The 20343-nt window shown below is 67.2% G+C and overlaps 1 protein-coding gene across 1 annotated transcript; it reads left to right on the forward strand.

Moving 5' to 3' along the window:
• Positions 1–774: 774 nt before the first annotated feature.
• On the forward strand, positions 775–16749 carry VSTM2L (V-set and transmembrane domain containing 2 like). Its single transcript, XM_075721327.1, has 4 exons — positions 775–883; positions 11757–11926; positions 13138–13188; positions 16438–16749. Exons 1-4 carry the CDS (start codon positions 775–777, stop codon positions 16747–16749), a joined length of 642 nt encoding a protein of 213 aa, XP_075577442.1.
• The last annotated feature ends 3594 nt before the right edge of the window (positions 16750–20343 follow it).

Consider the following 20343-nt stretch of genomic DNA (forward strand, 5'->3'; position numbering starts at 1 on the left):
GGTCGCGGGGGCCGGGGTCCCTTCCTGCTGTGGGCCCCGTGGGTGCGGGCAGGGCGGTGCGTGGGGTCTCGCGGTCCTGAGGTGGGGGGGTCCCGACAGGGCGGTGTTTGGGGTCTCGCGTGGGCACGGTGGTCCCGGGGGTCCCGGCAGGGCGGTGCGTGGGGTCTCGGGGTCCGGGGGGGTCCCGGCAGGGCGGTGCGTGGGGTCTCGGGGTCCCGGGGGTCCCGGCAGGGCGGTGCGTGGGGTCTGCGTGGGCACGGTGGTCCCGGGGGGTCCCGGCAGGGCGGTGCGTGGGGTCTCGGGGTCCCGGGGGTCCCGGCAGGGCGGTGCGTGGGGTCTCGGGGTCCGGGGGGGTCCCGGCAGGGCGGTGCGTGGGGTCTCGGGGTCCCGGGGGTCCCGGCAGGGCGGTGCGTGGGGTCTGCGTGGGCACGGTGGTCCCGGGGGGTCCCGGCAGGGCGGTGCGTGGGGTCTCGGGGTCCCGGGGGTCCCGGCAGGGCGGTGCGTGGGGTCTCGGGGTCCCGGGGGTCCCGGCCCCGCCCCGCGCAGTTGAAGAATGAACCGTGGGAAAAAACTTTGGGGGTGTGCGCGGGGCCGGGATCCCTCCGCCGGGCGGGGGAGGCTCCGGGCGAGCCGCGGCACCGCCTCGCCGCGCGGCGCCCTCCGCGCGAGGGAAGAGCTCCGCAGCGCGGCGGCGCCGGGACCGCGGCGCAGCCCCGGGGACAGGGCTCGGCCCGGCGGCGCCGCCGCCCCCGGGACGGACGCGCCCGCGGCAAGATGGGCGCCCTGGCCCTGGCCCTGGGGATTCTCCAGTACCTGGGGCTCTACCTGCAGCTCGGCGCCGCCTCCCGGCACCCCCCGTGGGACGCCCCGGCGGCGGGCAGCGGTGAGCGCGGGCAGCGGGGCGGGCGGCGGCCGGGGCGGCGGCCGGGCTGCGGGGCTGCGGGGGCGGGGTGGGGGGCGGCTGCGCTCGGAGCGCTCCCGGGGCTGGGTGCCCCCCCCACCCGGTGCCGGTCCCCCCGGTGCCGGTCCCCCCGGTGCCGGTCCCCGGCCGTCTGGTCACTCCGGCGGTGGGAGGGGGGGGGGTCCCGGTGCCCGCGGCGGCGCTGGGCTCGGCCGCCGTGGGCAGCACCGCGTCGCGGTCCGTGGCGCCGGCGGCTCCGGGAGCGGGGGGCGGCCCGGCCGAGCTGGGGCTGGGCTCCGCCGCTCCCGTCCCTGGGGCCCGGGGGGGTTTGCACGGTGCGTCCCGGTGCAGCGCCGTGCAAGCGTGCAGCGCCGTGCATCCCCGTGCAAGCGTGCATCTCCGTGCAGCCCCGTGCAAGCGTGCATCTCCGTGCAAGCGTGCATCCCCGTGCATCTCCGTGCAAGCGTGCATCCCCATGCAGTGCCGTGCAAGCGTACATCCCCGTGCAAGTGTGCATCCCCGTGCATCCCTGTGCAAGCACACAGCCCCGTGCAAGTGTGCAGCCCCGTGCGCTGCCGCACACCCGTGGCAGTGGGAGCGACCCTTCCGTGGGTGCAGCGAGGCTCCCCGCCCGCCCGCCGCCCCCCGCTTGAAGCGGCTTCGCGGGGGCTGGGGAAGGGGAAGCTGCTTCTGCAGCCCCCTGCGAACAACGTCTGTCCTGGCGTGGGGGCAGTTCCCACCCACGGAGCCCCTCGGAGGAGAGCGCCGAGACCCTCCTTGCGCTCTGCGGGGTGACACGGGTGGGTTTAAGTCTGAGCCCGAGGAGCGACTGCGGGCGCATGCCGGGTGCCCGCACCGCAGCCGTTCCCCGCACGCCGCGCCGGAGCTCCCGGTGTGCGGAGGGCAGCCGCGCTCTGCCCCGAGGAGCCTGCAGGCACGGGCAGCCTCGGGGCCGTGCCGGTGCCGGTGCCGGTGCTGGTGCACGGCGTCCTGCGGCGATGCGGTGCGTGGGCTGGTGGGTGCCTGCCTGCGCGGGGAAGGGGTGCTCGGCCTTTGCGTGGGGGGGATAAAGGCAGGAGGGTTTCCGGACCTGCCAGCCTGGCGTGCCGGAAGGAGATGTGGGCGAAGAGCCTCCATTAGCCGCTGCCGCTCCCCTCAGAAATTCAGCAATAGGCAAATAAATAGTGAAATGGTCGCTGTGAGGGAGCAGGGAGCCACGGAGAAGAAATATTCTGGGAGGGCGAGTGCACTTCGGAGCCACATTACGGCTTGCTACTACGAGCAGTTCTGCAGCAACTCACTTAATCACAACAGAAACCTTTATTAACGATACTGAAAAGCAGTGAGTAAGTGGGTCATGTATAATAAGCCATTTGTGTTCAGTAGGTGAATACCAATTTGATAAAAGCTGTGTGTGCTGAAAACCTGTATAAATTGCTGTTTAGCAGATCGGAGATTGATCATTTCATTACTCGCCGGTGCAGCTTTCCCTCCGCACCGCGAGAGCCCGGCGGGTCAGGGGCGCGGAGCAGGAGAGGGGCCAGGGCCGACGGATGATCTTAAAGGTCTTTTCCAACCTAAACAATTCTATGGCGGGGTGGATTTGGCCGCGGCCGGCGGGGCGGGCAGGTCCTGCCAGGCTCTGCCCGCAGCAGGCAGCGCCCGGAGCTCGCCGCCATCTCTGCCCGGTGCAGGCGGCCCGGAGGAGCCTCCGCTGCGCTGCGAGGGTCTGGCACAGCCCGGGAGCGCCTTCGCTGTTGTCTTTAACTTGTCCGCAGCGGATGCAGCGAGGGAGTTGAGCGGGAGCAGGGCGTGCTCCGCAGGCGTCGGCGGGCGCCTGTGGCACCTCTCGGGGTGCGGGCAGCTCCCCCAGCCTGCCTCCCGGAGCCGTGTGCCTCCGCTCACATGGCAGCCGGCGCTGCTCGGGGAGGGAGAAAGTCTCAGCCAAAGAAAGTCCTTTCCCTGCCCTCCCAGCAAAGGCTCTGCCTCGAGCGAGGATGGAGCGAGGGGCAGCTCCGTCTGCCCCGCTGCCCCCAGGAGAGCGCCCGCGACGCCGGATCCCCCCTCGCCATCCCTCCCCTACCCACGGCGCTGCCTCTCCCCTCCTCTCCCCTCCTCTCCTCTCCTCAGGCTGGCGCCTTCAATTATTCATGCCCCCCGTTGCAGACAGCCTGTGCATGCTGGGCCGGTGCCATCGGCTTTCAAACCGGCGCTAGCTGGGGAGCTCCAGCCGCCTTCCCAGCCTGCCGGCTCCCGGCACCGTTCGGTGAGCAGCTTGCGTTCCCGAGGAGGAGAAGCCCGGCTCCTTCCTTGCATCGTTTGCAAGCGTCAGTGCCTCACCGTCAACAAAGCGGCTGTTGAAGGGCTGAAGGCTGGAGGGAGCGGTGCCCCGGCTCCCTGGGGTGCTGCCCTTCTCCTTTCTCACACACCCCGATGATTATTCTATCAATTACTTTCATAAACACTTTGCATTCTGCCGGATTTTTTCATGCTTCCTGATGGGAATTCTCCACCCGATGTGTTTTTCCTGCTGCTGTTCGTGCAGTCATTCAACGCAATTACTTCTGACACCTCTCCTCATCAAATGTCTGTGCTTTCTTTTCCCTTGAAGAAGCTGACAGACGATGGGCCAGACACTGGGAATTATTACGTTAGGACAGTGACAGCTAATTTTAATCATAACGTTCCCTGGGAGCGAGGCAGGAAATCGAGCAAACAGCCGGTGCGGCTGCGCGCGGTCCCGGAGCCGTGGGCAGCGCGGCGGTGCCGGGGCAGGGACCGGTGACCCGGAGGGGGCCGGGGAGCTGGCGGCTCCGCTTCCTTCCCTGCTTCGGCGGCTGCCGCTGCCGGGGCTGGGTGGGCACCCGGGTGGGGACTTGGTCGGGTGCTCTCCCCGTCGCGGGTGCTCTGGGATTTTGGTTCATGGTGCGAGAAGGACCCGTGCGCCTCCGGGACGGACAGCCCTTCCTCGCCCCATCCGCCGACGGCTCTGCCTGTGTCCGGGCTCCTCTTCATGGTGGCCGTTTCCCGTCGGCAGGGTTAGCTCCCGCCTGGCTGCCCCCTCGGCGTGCGGCCGGGCACCGGGGCCGTCGGCTGGGCTCGGCTGTGCCGGCGTTGGTGCCTCGCACCACGTGCTCTGCGTGGAGCGGCTCCGGGACGAGCCCACCGGCCGCGGGGCAGGCGGAGCCGGGCAGGAGGGTGCTGTGCCCGTGAGCACCAGGCACCGACGGCTCGGTGGGACAGGCGCCGGCACCGTGGGCAGCGCTCTGCGGTGGCTGCCGGTGCCAATCGCTCGTGTTTTGGGTGCTGGGTGTGAGCCCGGCGGGGCTGATCTCCGGCGGAGCAGAGCTCCCGTCTGCCTCATCCCAGCTCCCGCCCGCTGCCGGGCGCCCTGCCTGCTGGGAATCATCCCCTGGCAGACAGCAGCACCAAAGTGCGTGGCGGCTGCGGGGCGGCTGCGAAGCGCCACTGAGGGTCCCGCCGGGAGCCGTCGTAACAGGCCATTTTCGGCTTTGCTACTTACGCTATCAAATAACTGCTCCTCCTCGGTCCCCTCGGGAGGGAATTGCCTGAGAGCCACGACTCCCTGGGAGCCAGCCGGGAGCAGCGAGTCCCCTTGCCTGCGGAAAGCTCCTCGTAGCCGGCGCCGGGCTGGGGGAAGGTTCTCGCCGCTGGCATCTCTTCTGCCGCGGCGGTGAGACCTGGGCAGCGGGGAGGCTGCTGGAGGGCAGGAGCCGAGGGGCAGCCCAGCTGTAATGGTTCACTGTTAGAAACGCTCGCAGGTTTCAAGGTTAATTCCAGCTCCCTGGCAAGGTGAGCTCTGGCCTGATCGCAATCACCAAATTAGCTGGATTTCTTTTTTTTTTTTGCTTTTAATTTATGCTGCAAATTTGAGCTAATTCTGCTGCTAATATGACAGTAAGTAGGGGCAGAGAAATGGCGCTCCCATTCCCAGCGTGCCGGCGGGAGCCCTCCCGTCCCTGGCTGGCGTTGGCGGTGCTCCAGCCCGGGGCTTCCCTTGGAAAGGGCAACTGCGGGATCGCCGGCGGAGAGCAGCGCTCCCGCCGCGCCGGGGCCAGGCTGCGAGCGGCTCGGCACCGGCCGGGCGCTCGCCGGGCCAGCACCCGCCAGCAGAGCCGGGAGCTGCCCGAGTGCGTCTGTGACCAAATCTGTCCCCGGCTCCAGCCCCGGCCCTCGTCCCGTCCCTGCCGGCCGCTCGCTGCCGAAGCCCTTTGCCCCGGCACAGCTGCTGGAGTCGGAGCTGCCTGCCCTGCTCTCGCCGGTGACGCCGGCCGTTGCGCCGCTGTGTTTGTGCATCGGTTTGTGGCCGCGATGTGTTTTTGGTGACCCGGGGTCGGCATCCCTGCTCGCAGGCTTGTCGGGGGAGATTCATTCACAGATGTTAATGGGCAGATGGGAAGAGGAGGGAGGTTTTAGCCCAACCTGCGCAGCAGATGCCGGCAGCCCTCGTGTCCCTGCCGCGGCGACAGCGTGGGCCTGGTGCAGCCAGCGCGCCGGAGCGGTACGCGGGCTTCTGCTCCCGGGTCCGTCCCAGGGGATGCCTCCTGTGCCTCCTGCATGGGCAGCCGCGCCGAGGGGTGGAGCGGCCCCGCGGCACCCAGGAGGGTCTGTCCCTCCCCGGGCTACTGCCTGGTGCACGTGCCGGAATGCGCCGTGGGCGCCCTTGCTGCCGGCTGGACACGGGTGCCTCTGCAGCCCGGACCATCCCTCGCCATCAGCCGGGAGGGGACGCAGGTGCCTGGGGAGAGGAAGGCGCCGTCGGCTGCGGTTGCTGTCAGATGCGTTTGCTTTTCCCGCAGCGGTGCAGACGCGCGGGGCGGCGCAAACCCAGCGGGTTGGAGAGCCAGCCCCACGCCGGGGATGCACTGCAGGGTTTGCATGGACTTGCCAGTGGACAGGAGCGGGAGCGGGAGTGGGAGCAGGAGCAGGAGCAGGAGCGGGAGCAGGCCCTCAGCGGCCGTTCCCGGGGAAGGCTGAGCACTGCTGACAGCCCTGGTGCCGAGCTGGAGAGCGTGGGGACGGTGGGGATGGGAGGTACGGGGGGACACGGCTGTCTCAGCAGCTCTACAGGGTCCCCTCCGTGGGATCTCCATGCATGTGCTCTGCAGCTGGCAGGGCTCGGCTCGGCTCTCCTGGCAGCACCGGCTGCTTTCTCCTGCCTCTCGTTTTGCCCCGTGGTGGCGGGCACCGAGCGGTTGCCGGGACGTGGCTGCTGACTCTGCTCGTGGCCAGGCTCCATCAGAGCTGCCGGCAGCATGCCTTCGGCTGGGGTTGGGGTGCCCCTGGCCCCGGCGCGCACCCGGGGCTGCAGCGGCCCCGTCCAGGGCTGGTTCCCTTCCCGCCGCGTCTCACGGCACGCTCCTGCTGCCGGGGCGCGGGGAGGGGGCCGCCGAGGGAGCGGATGACGGCAGTGCGAGGCTGAGCCGGCAATCAGTCCTCCGAGTGTCTTGACTCACCGAACCACAATAAACCATGAATTATGACTGGGAGCTTTGTGAAGGGAAGAATAAGCCACACTTGATCACAGCCCACAGCATAACAGCGGCAGCCGGAGGGAGGGGTGAGGGGTGGCAGAGGCTGCTCCGGCGGCACGGTCCTGCACCCACCGGGGCTCCTGCTGCCCCGGGCCGGGGGCTTCCCAGCCGCCCCCAGCCCCTGTCCCTGCCCGGTGCAGGACGGAGCCAGCCCCCGTCACCGCCGCCCGCCCGGCACGTGCCGCCCCTCCGGCCCGGCTGCGGCGCTGGCAAGGGGCTCCTGCTCGGTTAGGCAGAGAAAAGCGTCTGATTGACCAGTGCTGTGATGGTTCAGTGGGGTAAACAGCTCACAGAGCAAGTGCGAGCGCTAACTAGGTGATTAACATGCATTTGCAAATGTCCAGTACATATTTAATCGCCCTCCAGTACACGTTTACACAAACATTAACCTGTCCGCGTGCCCACGTCGCTGTTTAAGCCGCGGCCGTCCCAGCAGCCGGCGGCTGGTGCCTTGCGTGGGCCGTGGCGGGGGGCCGGGAAGGCCAGCGTGGCTCCTTGCAGGGCTCCACCAAAACCGCCGGCAGCGGGCAGGGTCCTGGCCAGGCTCCCGGGGGCTGCGTGGCCTCGTGTGCTCCGCAGGGCAGGGATGGGGGGGATGCTGGGGGACGGGGCAGGGGATGGGGCAGGGGGACAGGGGTCCCGCGGGTCGTTTCCAGGTTCCCGGGGCGATGCACGGCCTGGCCTTGCCCCCGGCACGGGGCAGGGGGGGCCCCCCCTTCCCGCTGCCCGCCGGCTGCCGGCAGCCCTCCTGCCCGTGCCGAGCAGGGGCCGTGGTAATGAATCTTGCCCACCGTGGGGAGGGAGCGCGGCAGCCTGTATATCTCCGGTTTATGAGAGCACCAAGCTGTCCCAGCAGGCGTTTTCAATTCCGTTTATCTGTGTTTCCCCATTGAGTTCATTTTATTTCCCCTGATTTTTGTTTCCTGGAAGATTTATTGATCCTGATTTTCTCAGTTTATGACAGGTAGCAGGCCATAAAGCATGCGGAGCAGCCAGCCCGTCACCGGCCCCCTCCCTTCTGCCGGGAGGACGCAGCACCAATGTCAGCGGCGGCGAGAGGGATGGTGCTGGGCGATGGGGGGGCCAGGGGTGGGCAGGGGGCTGGGGTGCTGGTCGGCTGTGCCGCTGTCCCCTGTCCCCGCCAGCAGCGTCGGTGGGAGCGGCGTCCGGGCAGCTCGGCCGCCCTGGTGCAGGGTCCGTGCGCGGCCATGGGGCTGCTCATGGCTGGGGGCTGCCCGGGGGGCCTGGATCCCCTCTGCCCGGGTCCCTGCGGAAGGGCAGGGCTGGGGCTGGGGGGTGCAGCGAGATCCGTCCCCACCGCGTCGCCTCTGCCGGGGCACCCGGGGTCCGCGGTGTCCATCGGGGAGGGCGCGTGGTGCTGCTGGAGGGATGGGGACCGGCCCCTCTGTCCCTCCCCAAAGGTGTCCCCTCCCGGCAGCCCCGCGGACACGCGCTGCCCTTCTGCCCCAGCGCCACGGCCCCCTTCCAGCTGGCTTCCAGAGGGTCCCCAAACCGCCCCTCGCTTCCAGGGGCTGTTCCGAGGTGCCGGTGCCAGCTGCCAGCGCACCGCCCGAGCAGGGGCAGGGCTGGAACAGCCCTCGGTACAGCAATTCTTTATTTTCCCTTTGCCAGCAGCCGCGGGTCTGACGCTCCTGCCCTTTGCTTTGGCGTCTGCCACCACTCGGGGCGGGGGGTCGCGCCGGCTGCCGCGCAGGCGCCCGGTTGTGGACCGGCGTGCGGGAGGGAGGGCGGCTGTGCCGGGGCTCCGGCTGCAGCCGGCGTGGGGCTGAGCCGGCCACGGAGCCGCGTGTCAGCTCAGCACAAGGGTGGTTTTTAGCACACCCTGCAAAAGCAGAGTTAAACGCTGCTGTTGGAGTTCAGCCGCTCTGCAAACATCCGAGCTCTCGGCTTCCCGGGCGGGGACTGGCTCCAAAGGCTGCGCAGGTGAGCACGGGCAGACCACGAGACGTCTGCTCCCAGCAAAGGGGTGACTCGGTGACGCTGGTCACTTGTTCCTCGCCTCGCCAAGGCGCTCCTTCCCGACGGCTCAGCCCCGGCTCTCCCGGGCGGCTTTCCCGGCAAAAGGACTTCGTTCCCCCCAGGAGCTGCCGTCCCCCTCCGTCAGACCCCGCTGATTTTTCGGCGGGGGCAGGAGAGATAAACCGTCCCCCAGGTATCTCCGTTCTCTCACTGACCCGTCACCTGGAGTTTCTCTGTCCGTCCGTCCGTCTCTCATCTCACATCTGCTCTGCCGTGCTGCTTTCTCCTTCGCAGGCACATCCGTCCCTGTCTCGCCGCCCCCCTCCCAGGCTCCGGGTGCTCATCCCAGGACGTGGTTATAATAATGTGCAGTTATTAGGAGCCTTCATTGCTTTTCCCTGTAACACATCAAATGATCTTTTGCAGCTGAAAAGCAGCGAGGAAGCGACCCGTGCGCTTCCAGCCCCAGGCTGCCCCGCTCGCTCCGTCTTGCTCTCCCAAAACTCCGTACTCGGGAAGTGGAAATCCCCCAGCAGCTGGGGGACGAGCCGTCCCGGCTGGAGCCCCCTCTCCTGGCACCTCTCCTGGGCCATCCACCGCGTCCCGCTCTCCCGGTGCCACGCGGGACTGTCCTGCCGCAGTTTTGGGGCTGGGGACTGTGCCGGCGGTGGCCTGGCTGCCCCTTGGCCGGGGCGTTCCGGGGTGACTGCTGGGGCCGGGGGGGCCAGCACAGCCCGGTGCCCCCCAGGCACGAACAGCGTGGGCGTCCCCTGGCACCGGGGTCCTGGAGCCCCCTCCGGGGCTGGGAAGCTGGGATGGAGGGGGAGGGCAGCGAGGCAGAGGAGGGGACGAAGGGCGGGGATGTGGGGGGGGATGTGGGGGGGATACAGTGGGGTCTGCGGTCCCCACAGAGGCCATGGGAGGGGGCTCCCAGGGCAGGGGCTGCCTCGTGGGGGGCCGGAGGCTGCGGGGCTGGTGGGTCCCCATTGGGACCTGCCATCCTCTGGATGCACGTGGAGGCGGTCGAGCCCTGGGGTTAATTAATAATACACTTCCCAATTAAAATCTGAAAGAAAGAAGGTGCTTGATTCAATCAGGCCTTTTCTCTGCTCATCTGCCAAATTCCCGTCCGTGGGAGCAGATTTTAATTGCGTTTGGAGTAATTTGGACATGGCTGGAGCCCTCAGGCCGTCACCCCTGCCTCTGCTCCGCACGCCTGGCCAGGACCGCGGGGTCTGGGGGGGCTGGTGCGGGGTCTGCCGGGACCCCCTGGCTTCGGCCATCGCTCCTGCTATCAGGAATGCTGTGGAGCAAGAGCCCGATCCTGGGCCACGGTCGAGGAACGGGTGGGCGAGTGCTGGTTAATGGCTGGGCATAGCGGCCCTGGCACCGCTGCGGCAGCACGGACGAGCCCTTTGCCACGCGCCGGGGAGCAGCCAGCGCCGGGCAGCGCCGGACCCTCCTGCTCTTCCCGCAACCTTCGATCGCTGGAACGGTTCCCCGGCCCGGGATTCCCTCTGCTCTCCGGCGCGGAGCCCACGTGGCTGCTGCTGCTGGGGTTCTGGGTGAACGGGGGCGCAGGAGCCGCGCCGGGAACCCCGCCGGGAGAGCAGCGCTCGTTAAACCCCCTGTGCTGGGTATTTCCCTCAGTTCCCCTGCTGAAATGGATTAAAGGAAAGCGATAAGTATATGGGATTTCCATGCGTCCGGAGGGACGACAGGGAGATATTAAAGGTATTAACTTTTCCATCTGGGCTGGTAATCACGCATTTTCACGGGGGATCAGGGCTTGGTGACAAGCCCTGGGGAGCTGCACGCTGCTCCCGATGGGACGCGTGTCCAGGGGCTCCGGTGGCACAGGGGGGACCCACGCGGCGGCTTTGAGCCGGCGCTGCCAGCAGCATGAGGTGGCCGGTGAAGACGGGGGGGCACAGGGCACCGGTGTGGATACAGCGGGACCCCGATCCGGCCTCGGTGACCTGCCCAGGCTGGGTACCATGCACCGCGGCTCATGGCAGGGCAGGGATGGGCAGGGACGGGCAGGGACGGGCAGGGATGGGCAGGGACGGGCAGGTCTGGCCATCCCACGCTGGAGCAGATTCCAGCTGGACCAGGTTTGTCCCAGTGCTGCCACCAGCCCCGAAGCGATGCTCCTCAGGCGGTGGGGACAGGGCAGGTGGCCCCCGTGCCCCGCAGCCCCTGCCCCTGCCCGCAGCCCCTGCCCACAGCCCCTGCCTGCAGCCCCTGCCCCCGCACACAGCCCCTGCACGCAGCCTCTGCCCCTGCCCGCAGCCCCTGCCCCTGCCTGCAGCCCCTGCCCGCAGCCCCTGCCCCTGCCTGCAGCCCCTGCCCGCAGCCCCTGCCCCTGCCCGCAGCCCCTGCCCGCAGCCCCTGCCTGCAGCCCCTGCCCGCAGCCCCTGCCCGCAGCCCCTGCCCGCAGCCCCTGCCCCTGCCCGCAGCCCCTGCCCGCAGCCCCTGCCCCTGCCCCTGCCTGCAGCCCCTGCCCGCAGCCCCTGCCCCTGCCCACAGCCCCTGCCCGCAGCCCCTGCCCCTGCCCCTGCCCGCAGCCCCTGCCCGCAGCCCCTGCCCACCACGGCATCAGGGGAGTGTGGGGACGCTGGCAGCCCCAGGTGCGGCCGTGCCGGCATAGGGGGGCTCAGCCCCCCGTCCCCGTGCCGTGCCGGGGAGAAGCCACCGCAGAGTGTGACAATAACATTTGCTGGTGACCTGCACGCTGGGGCCGTCTTTACAGAGGAACAATAATCTCTCCAGAGGAGATGAAAAGAATTCTAATTACATCTCCGAACAATATTTGTTTTGAGCGAGGAAAGCAAATCATATGGCATGTGGGAGACTGTTTGGGGGCCGCATCAAACAAGGATTTGTTTTTCATTTATGCTCTGATCTAAGCGGAGATGCGATCACGCTTTATTTATTTATTACATCTTGGAGGCGCGTGGGGGTCCCATGCCCGCTCTGGGGCGGGGGGTCCCTGGGGGTGTCGTGGGAGCGGTGGGGCCAAAGGCTCCTGCTCCCTCCCCCCCCCCCCGTCCTCTTTGCAAGGGGCTGGGGGGGGCTGGTGGGGCCGGGCAGCTCTGCCGGGCTGGGGAGGGGGCACTGGGGTGGGTGGGTGGGCAGCCGAGCATGGGAGGGGTCCACCTGCGCGGCAGGGACCCTCGGCCGAGGGTGCCGGGTCTGTTTGGCCGGCGAAGGGTCCGGTGCCGCTGGTGACCCTGCTGGCGTGGCCAGCGGCATCGTCCCTCGCCGGGGTGGTGGCGCAGCCCCGCAGGCGCCCGCAGCCCTCGCTCTGTCTCCTGCAGCCCTCTTCACCGAGACCCCCCATGACATGACAGCCCAGGCGGGCGAGGACGTGGAGATGGCGTGCTCCTTCCGAGGCAGCGGCTCCCCCTCCTACTCCCTGGAGATACAGTGGTGGTACGTCCGCAACCACAAGGACTGGACGGACAAACAGACCTGGGCTTCCAACCAGGTAACGCCCCTCGTCCCCCCGCTCCGGCAGTGTGCTGCTGGGCGCCGTGCCGCCAGGCAGAGCCCTTCCCGGGGGCTTCGCTTGCAGCAGCTGCTGGGGCTCGGGGGGGACCCCGTCCCGCAGCAGCGTCCCCAGCGCTGACCCAGCCTGCGGACAGCAGGGTCTCGCCCCGCTCCGCTCCGCGCTCACGGGCAGAGAGGAGCCCGGGGGTCCCCCGGCGCAGGATCGCGCGCGGGGTGCGCGGCGCCCGGCTGCGCCGAGGATGCTCCGGGGCGCGGGGCTGGTGAGGCCGGGCTGTCCTGGCCGCCCTTCCCGATTAGCCGAGGGGCCACGTGGCCCATCCCCTGGGACCGATCCCAGGCAGAGGCTTTGTCTTTGTGCTCGTGCCTTCTCCCATCGCATCACGAACTCGTCCCCTTGCATCCGTCCCCGCATCCTCTGCCCCCCCCGGCCCTCCCTTGTTTTCCCCATTTCCGTGTGTATCGGTCTCGGCAAACAGCTGTCTCTTTATTTCTCTTTCTGTTCACACAGAGATAAGGGCCAAATAATGGGAAGGCAGCTTTAGGTATTTTAATGAGCCTTTATTATTGTGTCTTTGGCAGAGCTGCTGCTGCTATTACCATAAATTGAGAGAAGCATCGGGGAAGCGCTGCCGCGCGGAGCGCTGCCGGGGGGCCGCGGGGGTGCGGGGCGGCAGGGCCGGGGCTGCGGGGCTGCGCGGCGCGGGGAGCGGGCACGGCAGCGGGCTGCGCGGCGTGCAGAGGACCCCGGCCGCCTGGGCCCTGGTGCTGCTGGGGGACCCGGGGTGCTGCCCGGCTCTCCAGCCGGCTTGGAAATATTTATGGTAACGGGGGCAGGCGCTGGCTGTGAAGCTGGGGTCGCTGGGGACAGGGACAGCAGTGGCGATGCTGCGGTGAGCTGACGGAGCCGAGCTGTGGTGGGCACCCACGGGCGAGCACCCCATCCTCTCCAGTGCTCTGGTGCTGCCGTTCCCTCCCCTTCCCGGCTGCCCCATGCAGCTCCCATTTGCGCGGGGTGCCCGGGTTTGCTGGGGTTGAGCAGCCCCCTTCTCCCTTCTCCCTCCTCCTCCTCGCTCGGGGCAGCCATCCCGGGCGTGGGCAGGGGTCCGGTGGGCTTCTGCCTCCTCCCAGCTGAGCTGATGGTTTCTCTTCCCTCTCTGGTCTCTCTCCCCATCCCGCTCTTCCCAACAGCTGAAAGCATCGCCGCAGGAGGAGCCCGGGAAGGATGCGACAAAAATAAGCGTGAGTTTGGCTAATGGTTCTTGCAGGGGCTCCGGTCAGGGGCTCGGCTGGCGCGTTTTGCTGCAATGCCAGCGCTCAGCCTCGCACAGAGCTGGGGGGCGGGAGGGGCTCCTGGGGTTTGGGTCTCCGTGCAAGGCTGGGTGCCCTGGACGAGGTGTCCCGGGAGGCGGCTGTTGCGCTGGTCGCGCCGGTGCTGCCGTGCCGTGGGCTGGCAACGCCGGGGTGGGGGGGCTGGATCTGCCCCAGATCCAGATCCAGATCCAGATCCAGATCCTCACCCAGGGGTGAGGGGCAGCTCCCCCATTCCCCGCCCGGCGCTGAGGGTCCCAGCCTGGACCTTGAGCCCCGTCCGGCTCCTGTCGGCATCTGAGGGACGCGTGTGCGCTAAAGAGAAAATAATCTAATTTACTCACCGGATTAGCATCCCGAAGCCATTTAGGCTCACGTGAACAGCACGAGGAGACACTAATCGGTTAAATAAAATAAGGGCTCTTGGCCTCCCGCTGTCAGGCGCGCGCCCCTCCCTGCTGCTGGCCCTCCCCACCTCGGGGGGCTCCGCGTTTCGGGGGGCCCCAGAAACGGAGCGATATGGGACAGCACTTCCCACCATTGCCCCTGCCCTGGCAGCCCCTTCTGGCTCCTCCGAGGGGGACGGGGCTCGCCGTGCGCCCTCGGGGCCGACGGTCCCCTGCACCCAGGATCAGTCCCTCTGCCCGGCTCTGGTCCCCGGGAAATGACAGAGTGCGGCGGCAGGCGAAACGCCAAAAAGCTTCGTGACGGAGGGCATCGCCTCTCGCCTCCCGCCTGCGGGGATCAGCACGTGTAGGTCCTCTTGCTGGTAATGAATCCCCCATGGGGACCGAATCCCCTTTGATCTGTTTGCGTCATGGCTCCCGAAGTTTCAGCCCTGTTTGTCACCGTTCCCGCGATGGGCACCGCGACGCGCCCACAATCCCCGTGCAAACCCCAGCAGGTGCCTGCAGGACCCGTCCCTCGCCGGGGTGCCGCGGCTCGCCGCCCCACCAGCACAGAATCCTAGAATCCTAGAATCGTTGAGGTTGGAAAAGCCCTTTAAGATCACCCAGTCCAACCATTAACCTACACTACCAAGTCCACACTAAACCAGTCAAGGGCAGACCAGACTGAACCATGTCCCCAGTGCCACCTCTGCCCGTTTGTTGAACGCAGCAGCCGGAGCCCGGGTGCCGCCGGCCCCTGGGGTCGGTCGTGCCCGCCGCGGGCAGCAGGAGCGGGCGGGACACGTCGCAAAACGCTGCCCGCACGGCTGGGGAGCGCTGCTGGGCCCCCCCTGCCACCCAGCCCCGCTCCCGGGGCGCAGCGCTTTGCTGCGGGGCGGCAGGAGGGGCCGAAGCAGGTGCGGGGGCTGCGGAGCCGGCCCAGGGCCAGCGCTTCCGCTCAGCTCGGCTGTTGCATTTTTCGGCATAATTAGGCAGTTAATTGCACGCCGGAATGTAATCGATGCGTGTGCATGTGTAACCAGGATTTATTTTGAAACACTCGGGGTGCAACACTTCTGCCGTCTCCTCCAGATCAAGCCAGCAGGGAGAGGCTTGAGTTTTAAACCTTTTTTTTTTTTTTTTTTTTTTATTTTAAATGTCCTTGATTATTAAGTGTTTATGGAATGGAGGAGATAAATGAACACAGGCGAGACAGCACCACGAGCGTTTCTGATAAAATGTGTGTTACAGCCACGGCGGCAATTGACTGAGAACAAACGGCGGCGTCAAACAATGCGAGGCGATGTAAATCATACACCGAAACCACCGCGTCAGGCACCCCCTTGGCCGTTTTTATCCACCAAAACACTCTTGGTGCCGGAGGCACCGGCGCCGACTCTGCCCGGAGCCACTGCACTTTGCAGGGATGCGGAGAGGGAAACGGCTTCCACCCTTTGCCGTGCGGTAGCAAATATGACGGGTCTGCATTTATTTTTTTTTTCCCCCCCTTGAGTTTTTCACACCCACTGTTTTGCCGCCGAGCAGCGGCGCGTTGCAGTGCCAGGCTGGCGCTGGCCGTCTGTCCGGCCCGGCCGGGGGTCTCTCCCCCGTTCCCGTGGGGCAGCACGGGCCACGGCCGCCCTGCCCGAGCCTGCGAAGCCGTGAGCATTACGACCGGACATAAAATTATCCCTCCCGCTCGTAACCAAGCCGTGGGCTGAGGCTCGGTGACCTGCTGGGCAGCGGCTCCACGGCAGCACCAGCAAATCGCGCGTTTCTTTTCTAAGTTCTCAGTTTCCCAGCCATTAATTTCAGTAAGTGGCTGCTTGCTCGTCTGACACAAAGGGGTTTTTTTGAAGCTCCTTTCCCACGATGGCCTCGGCGCCCTGGCACGCTCGCGCCGGGGCCCGGCAGCTCGCCTCCCTCCCCGTCTTGGGCGCAGATCGGAGCCTGCCTTGCCCCGTCCTTGGAGAAACAGCCCCGCCGGACCCCGTCCCCGGCTGCAGGATCGGTGCTCACGGCTGCGCGGGCGCTGAGCCGCCCCGGAGCCCTCCTTTGGGGTGGCCCTGGCCACGGCGTGCGGCACCGGCCGCCTCTCAGCAGCCCACGGTGTGCAGGGCGGCTGGACGGAGCTGCTTGTGTGTGCTCACGTGTGCTCACATGTGCATGTGTGTGCTCACGTGTGCACGCACGTGCGGGCGCTGGTGGCTCAGCCCCTCGGAGGGGCCGGTGACGGGTCCCCATCCCCGCGCTGCCTCCTTTGCCTTTTGGGCCGGGAGTTTGCGGCTCTTCGGTTGCGGCTCCAGCCCCATTTCTAAACACCATAAAATCTTCAGCTAACAAATGCAGCGGCAAGTAGAAAAATGGCCTTTGCCATCCAGTGTGATTATAGGGAACAGAGCCAGGGGCCTCGGGGCGGGTTATAAATCTGATTTATTGACCCAGCCCAACAGCAGCCGCAGCTCTGGCTAGTGAGTAAGTCTTAAATTTCATTGGGTGATAAATACTGAGAGCGAATCAATTTGGTAGAAAAGCTAATTAGCCGGCGTGGTTCTGCACCGACCTCCGAGCCCCACGCGGCTGGGTGCACACCGGGGACTCCACCATCCCGCGGTCCGGGGCTGGGGTCCCCCCACGCCGACTGCCCGGCTTCGCCCTCCTTCGCCGCGTCCTCCCCGGCACGTGGCTGGGGCGCGGCGTGGTGGCACGCGGTCGGGGGTGGCACCGGCCCGGGTGCCTGGGGCCGTGGGGGTCCTGGGGGACGCCTGACCGCCCCTCTGCTCCGCCGCAGGTGGTGAAGGTGGTCGGCAGCAACATCTCCCACAAGCTGCGGCTGTCGCGGGTGAAGCCGGCGGACGAGGGGACGTACGAGTGCCGGGTGATCGACTCCAGCGACGGCAAGGCGCGGCACCACAAGGTGAAGGCGTACCTGCGGGTGGAGGCGGCGGGGGGCGCGGGGCACCCCCAGGACACCCAGCTGCGGGGCGCCCCGCTGCCGGACCCCGCTGCGCCGGGCTCAGCCCACGCACACCACCACCACCACCACCACAAAGCCGGGAAGGAGCTGAAGAAGCGCTCGGCGGACGCCTCCTGCGTGCTGTAGGCGGGCGGTGCCGGGGGGACGCCAGAGCCCCCCGCCGCCCCGGACTCAGCGGAGCCGGCAAGGGTCCCGCGCCCCCCGCCAGAGACTGGCCCCACTGCCCTGTCTCACCCGCCACCCCCCCCCCACCGGCCGCTGCCGGCTCGGTTTCTTCCCCAGCCCTGTGGCACAGCGGTGCCGGGGCTCGGCGTGGGAGCAGGACCGAGCCCGCGCCGGGGGGGCATGGCTGGGGCCGTGCCTGGGGCGTACGCCCACACGCGGTGGTCCCCATCCCCACCGGCCCCGTGTGGGTGGGTACCCCGCTGCTTGCTGCCACCCGCGGTGCCGCGGGCCGTGTTGTGCCCCAGCTTTGCGTGCCCGGCGGAGGCCCCCCTGCCCGCGGGACCCTCCCCGCCCTCCCCTGTGCTTTGCAGAGCCCACCGTCCCTTCCCGTAGGACGCCCACTTTAGTTGCTCCGTTCCAGCCCCGCAGCGCGTATCTAAGTTCCAGCACCCATCTTACCGACCGCGTGCATCGCCTCTCCCTGCCGCTGCCTGCCCCAAAGCCGCCCCAGCACGTCAAGGCCTGAGCTCAGCAGAGGAAGGACGGCACGCTCCCGGCACGCTCCTGGCACGCTCCCGGCACGCTCCCGGCACAGCTGTGGCACTGCGGGCTGTGCCGCGGCATCGCCCGGCCAGGCAGCTGCCCGCCATCCGCGTGTGCCCGGGGAGCCGTGCTGTTGGAGCTGGCCCGCTTTCACCCATTACTGCTCCCAGCCCTTTGCATTTCACGGAGGAAGGGGGGCTCGGCTGTCAGCCCCGGCTGCCCTGGCTCCGTCCCTGCTGCCCACGCCGGCGCAGCTCTCGGCCCCCGCTCCCGGCTGAGCTCCCCGTCCTCCTGCACCGCGGCACCGCGCCGCGCCGGGCAGGGTCCAGCTCACGGGCTCCGGTGTCACAGTGCAAATGGCAGAGCCTGTCCCCGGTGCCCCCGCAGGTAAACGCTACCGCTGGGGACGGGGCCGCGGGGAGGGAGAGGGGGCTCCCGGGTCTCCCCGTCTGGGTGCCAGGTGCTGATCCCCTGCCGCCGCTCGCCCACGCCGCCACGCCTGCCACCAACAGACCTGCTGCAGCTAATAAAGCTCTTTAAACGAAGCCTCTGCGGGTCTGTGGTCTCTGTCCCCGGCACGGTGAGGGGACAGGGCTTTGGCACTGTCTTGGCTAAAAAGGAGCACAGCTGGGGTGGGCGCTGGGCTGGGCCCAGGTGGGGCCAGGATGGGGATGGGGATGGGGATGGCCATCGGTGTCATCACCCACAGCTGGGGGCTCAGAGCATTTAAAAGCTGCAGCCGGGGAGCTGGGTGGGAGCTGGGCGATGCTGCCCTGTGGGTGCAGAGTATGGCTGGGTCCCAGGTGAGTGGGGGCTGCTCTGTGCCGTGGTCGTGGGGTGCAGGGGGGAGGCTGGGTGGGCTGCTGGGGCTCTGGCCCCTCTCCATGCTGCTGGGTGCCAGCCCTGGCCCCTGCCTGGGCTCCTGGAGCTCAGGCCTTGTCTCCAGCCAGGCGGGAGGTTGGGGTCCCCAAAGCGGGGATGCTGGCTGCCCCCCAGGACCGGGCTCTGCCCCACCTGTAGCAGAGGAGCTCCCAGCATCGGCAGCGCCGGCCTCAGCCCCAGCTGCCAGGAGTCATCCGGCTGCTTTGCAGCTTATTAATCCCCGGAGCCCCGTAGCACTCACCTCTCGCTTTGCTGATATGAAACGATTTGTCATGCGTTAGAGTAACAAAAGCAAAAGCCGCCGGCCGGGTGTCAGCCAGCGCTGGCGGCAGAGGAAGGGCACGGTGTGGCTGGTGACCGCGGGACGCAGCGAGAGCCACGCTCTCCTTTGCCACCCGCTCTGGGTCTCACCTGCAGAGCCACGGTCTCGGGGGAGCAAACGGCACAGGAGCCTGTAAACACGCAGGGTACTTTGTCAGGAGAAAAATATTACACGGCTGCGGGGCAAGGGGGCTGTTGTTGGAAATTCTGCTTTGCCACACGCAATAACAGCCGCCACGCCGTCACTCTGCCCGGCGGAGCCGTGGGGGCTTGTGCTGCGCTTGGATGCTCCTTGTCAGGGAACCCTGTCTGGGGTGAGGAGAGGGAGCAGGAGGCATCAGCCACCCGTGCAGTAAAAAACAGTCTACAGAGGAGGAAAATGAAGAGCTGGAGCTGCTTTGGGGAGGGTAAAGGGCTGCAAATCACCTCAAATGGAGAGCAAACAAACTGCTGTGTGGTGTGGTAATTTGCAAAACCTAGAGGCGAGCTTTAAAAATAACAGGTTTTATTAGAAGAGATTAATTTTGCTGAGTTTATATGAAATCTTGGGAGCGGGAGTCAGAGGAGAGGACCCCGCCGGGTCTGTGCAGGACCCAGCAGCCCTATGGCAGTGCCCGACCCCGGGAGCTGCATTTGGGGCTGTGCCCCTGACCCCGGGTGCGGGGGTCTCCCCATGTTCCCGGCTGGGTTTGTGGGTGGAGGAGGCCACTGGACGCGGGTTTCCTGGCTGCCCGGGGAGGGTGGCTGGAGCAGGGTGAGCCGGCCGGCAGCCCTGCTTGCTGTGGCCGGGAAGGGCCGTGCCCCCCCCAGCCCCTCCGGCTCTGCGGAGCGGGGGGCAGCTGCCCGCTGGGGCCGGGTCTCCTCCGGGATGGCGAGGGTGCTCGATGGACCGGAGCTGGGCACCCCTGCCGCAGCCTGGGGTGCTGCCCGCAGCTCGGTCCCGGACCCCGGTGGGTTTGGGGGCTGCTCAGGTGCCTGCCCGGGGAGGAGGGTGCGGGCAGGGCAGCAGAGAAGCCCCTGGGCTCGCTTGCACATGGGCTGAGCTTAATATGCAAGTCACTGCTAGGGAGGAACCAGCCTCATGAAAATGCCATTTCCACGCAGTCACTCTTCTGGCCATTATCCTGCTTCAGACAAAAGCAATTTACTCTGCCTGTAATAAAGCAGGGGTGATAACGAAGCTGAGAAGAGCCGTGACAGACGGCTGTGTGACTGAGACAGGCCAGCCTGCCTCTGCCGCCTGCACCCAACCGCTGGCTGGGGATGGCAGCCGCAGGGGAAATCTGCGGGAGAGCCGAGAAGCCTGGAGAGCACCGGGAGAAACCGGCCCCGGGACTCTGCACCGAGACGCCTGCCGTCGGTTGTGCCGCAGGCCCGGCTGGGGATGCGGCCGGTTCCTGGGCACCGGTCTCCGGAGAGACCAGAACGGGTGGTTTGGGCAGGAGCACCCAACACCATTGCAGTGCTGCTGGTTCCTCTCGTGTGAGCTCCGGCCAGCGCTGAAGGCAGAGGTGGGCTGGATGCAGCGTGTGCACCTGATAGATGAGTTTTATCAAGTGCTATAACAATCCAGAAAATTCTGCACCAACCCCAAGGGTGCTTTGGAGAGCAAAGGTAATATTTCACCTTTCTGCCTCTCCTGTCTTCCCCATCAGATCAACTCCGAAGGGTTCCTTTGTACAAAATCCAGCCTGATGTTAAGCACTGAATATATATTAAAAAAAGCATAAAAGGGTGAAAGCTGAACTGCAGCCCTGTCCTACCCAGTAAAAAGCCACTGGCTTGTGTTTTTCCTGGAAAAGCAACCAG

Source organism: Pelecanus crispus, chromosome 14, assembly GCF_030463565.1.
Source record: "Pelecanus crispus isolate bPelCri1 chromosome 14, bPelCri1.pri, whole genome shotgun sequence".
Classification (NCBI taxonomy): Eukaryota; Metazoa; Chordata; class Aves; order Pelecaniformes; family Pelecanidae; genus Pelecanus; species Pelecanus crispus.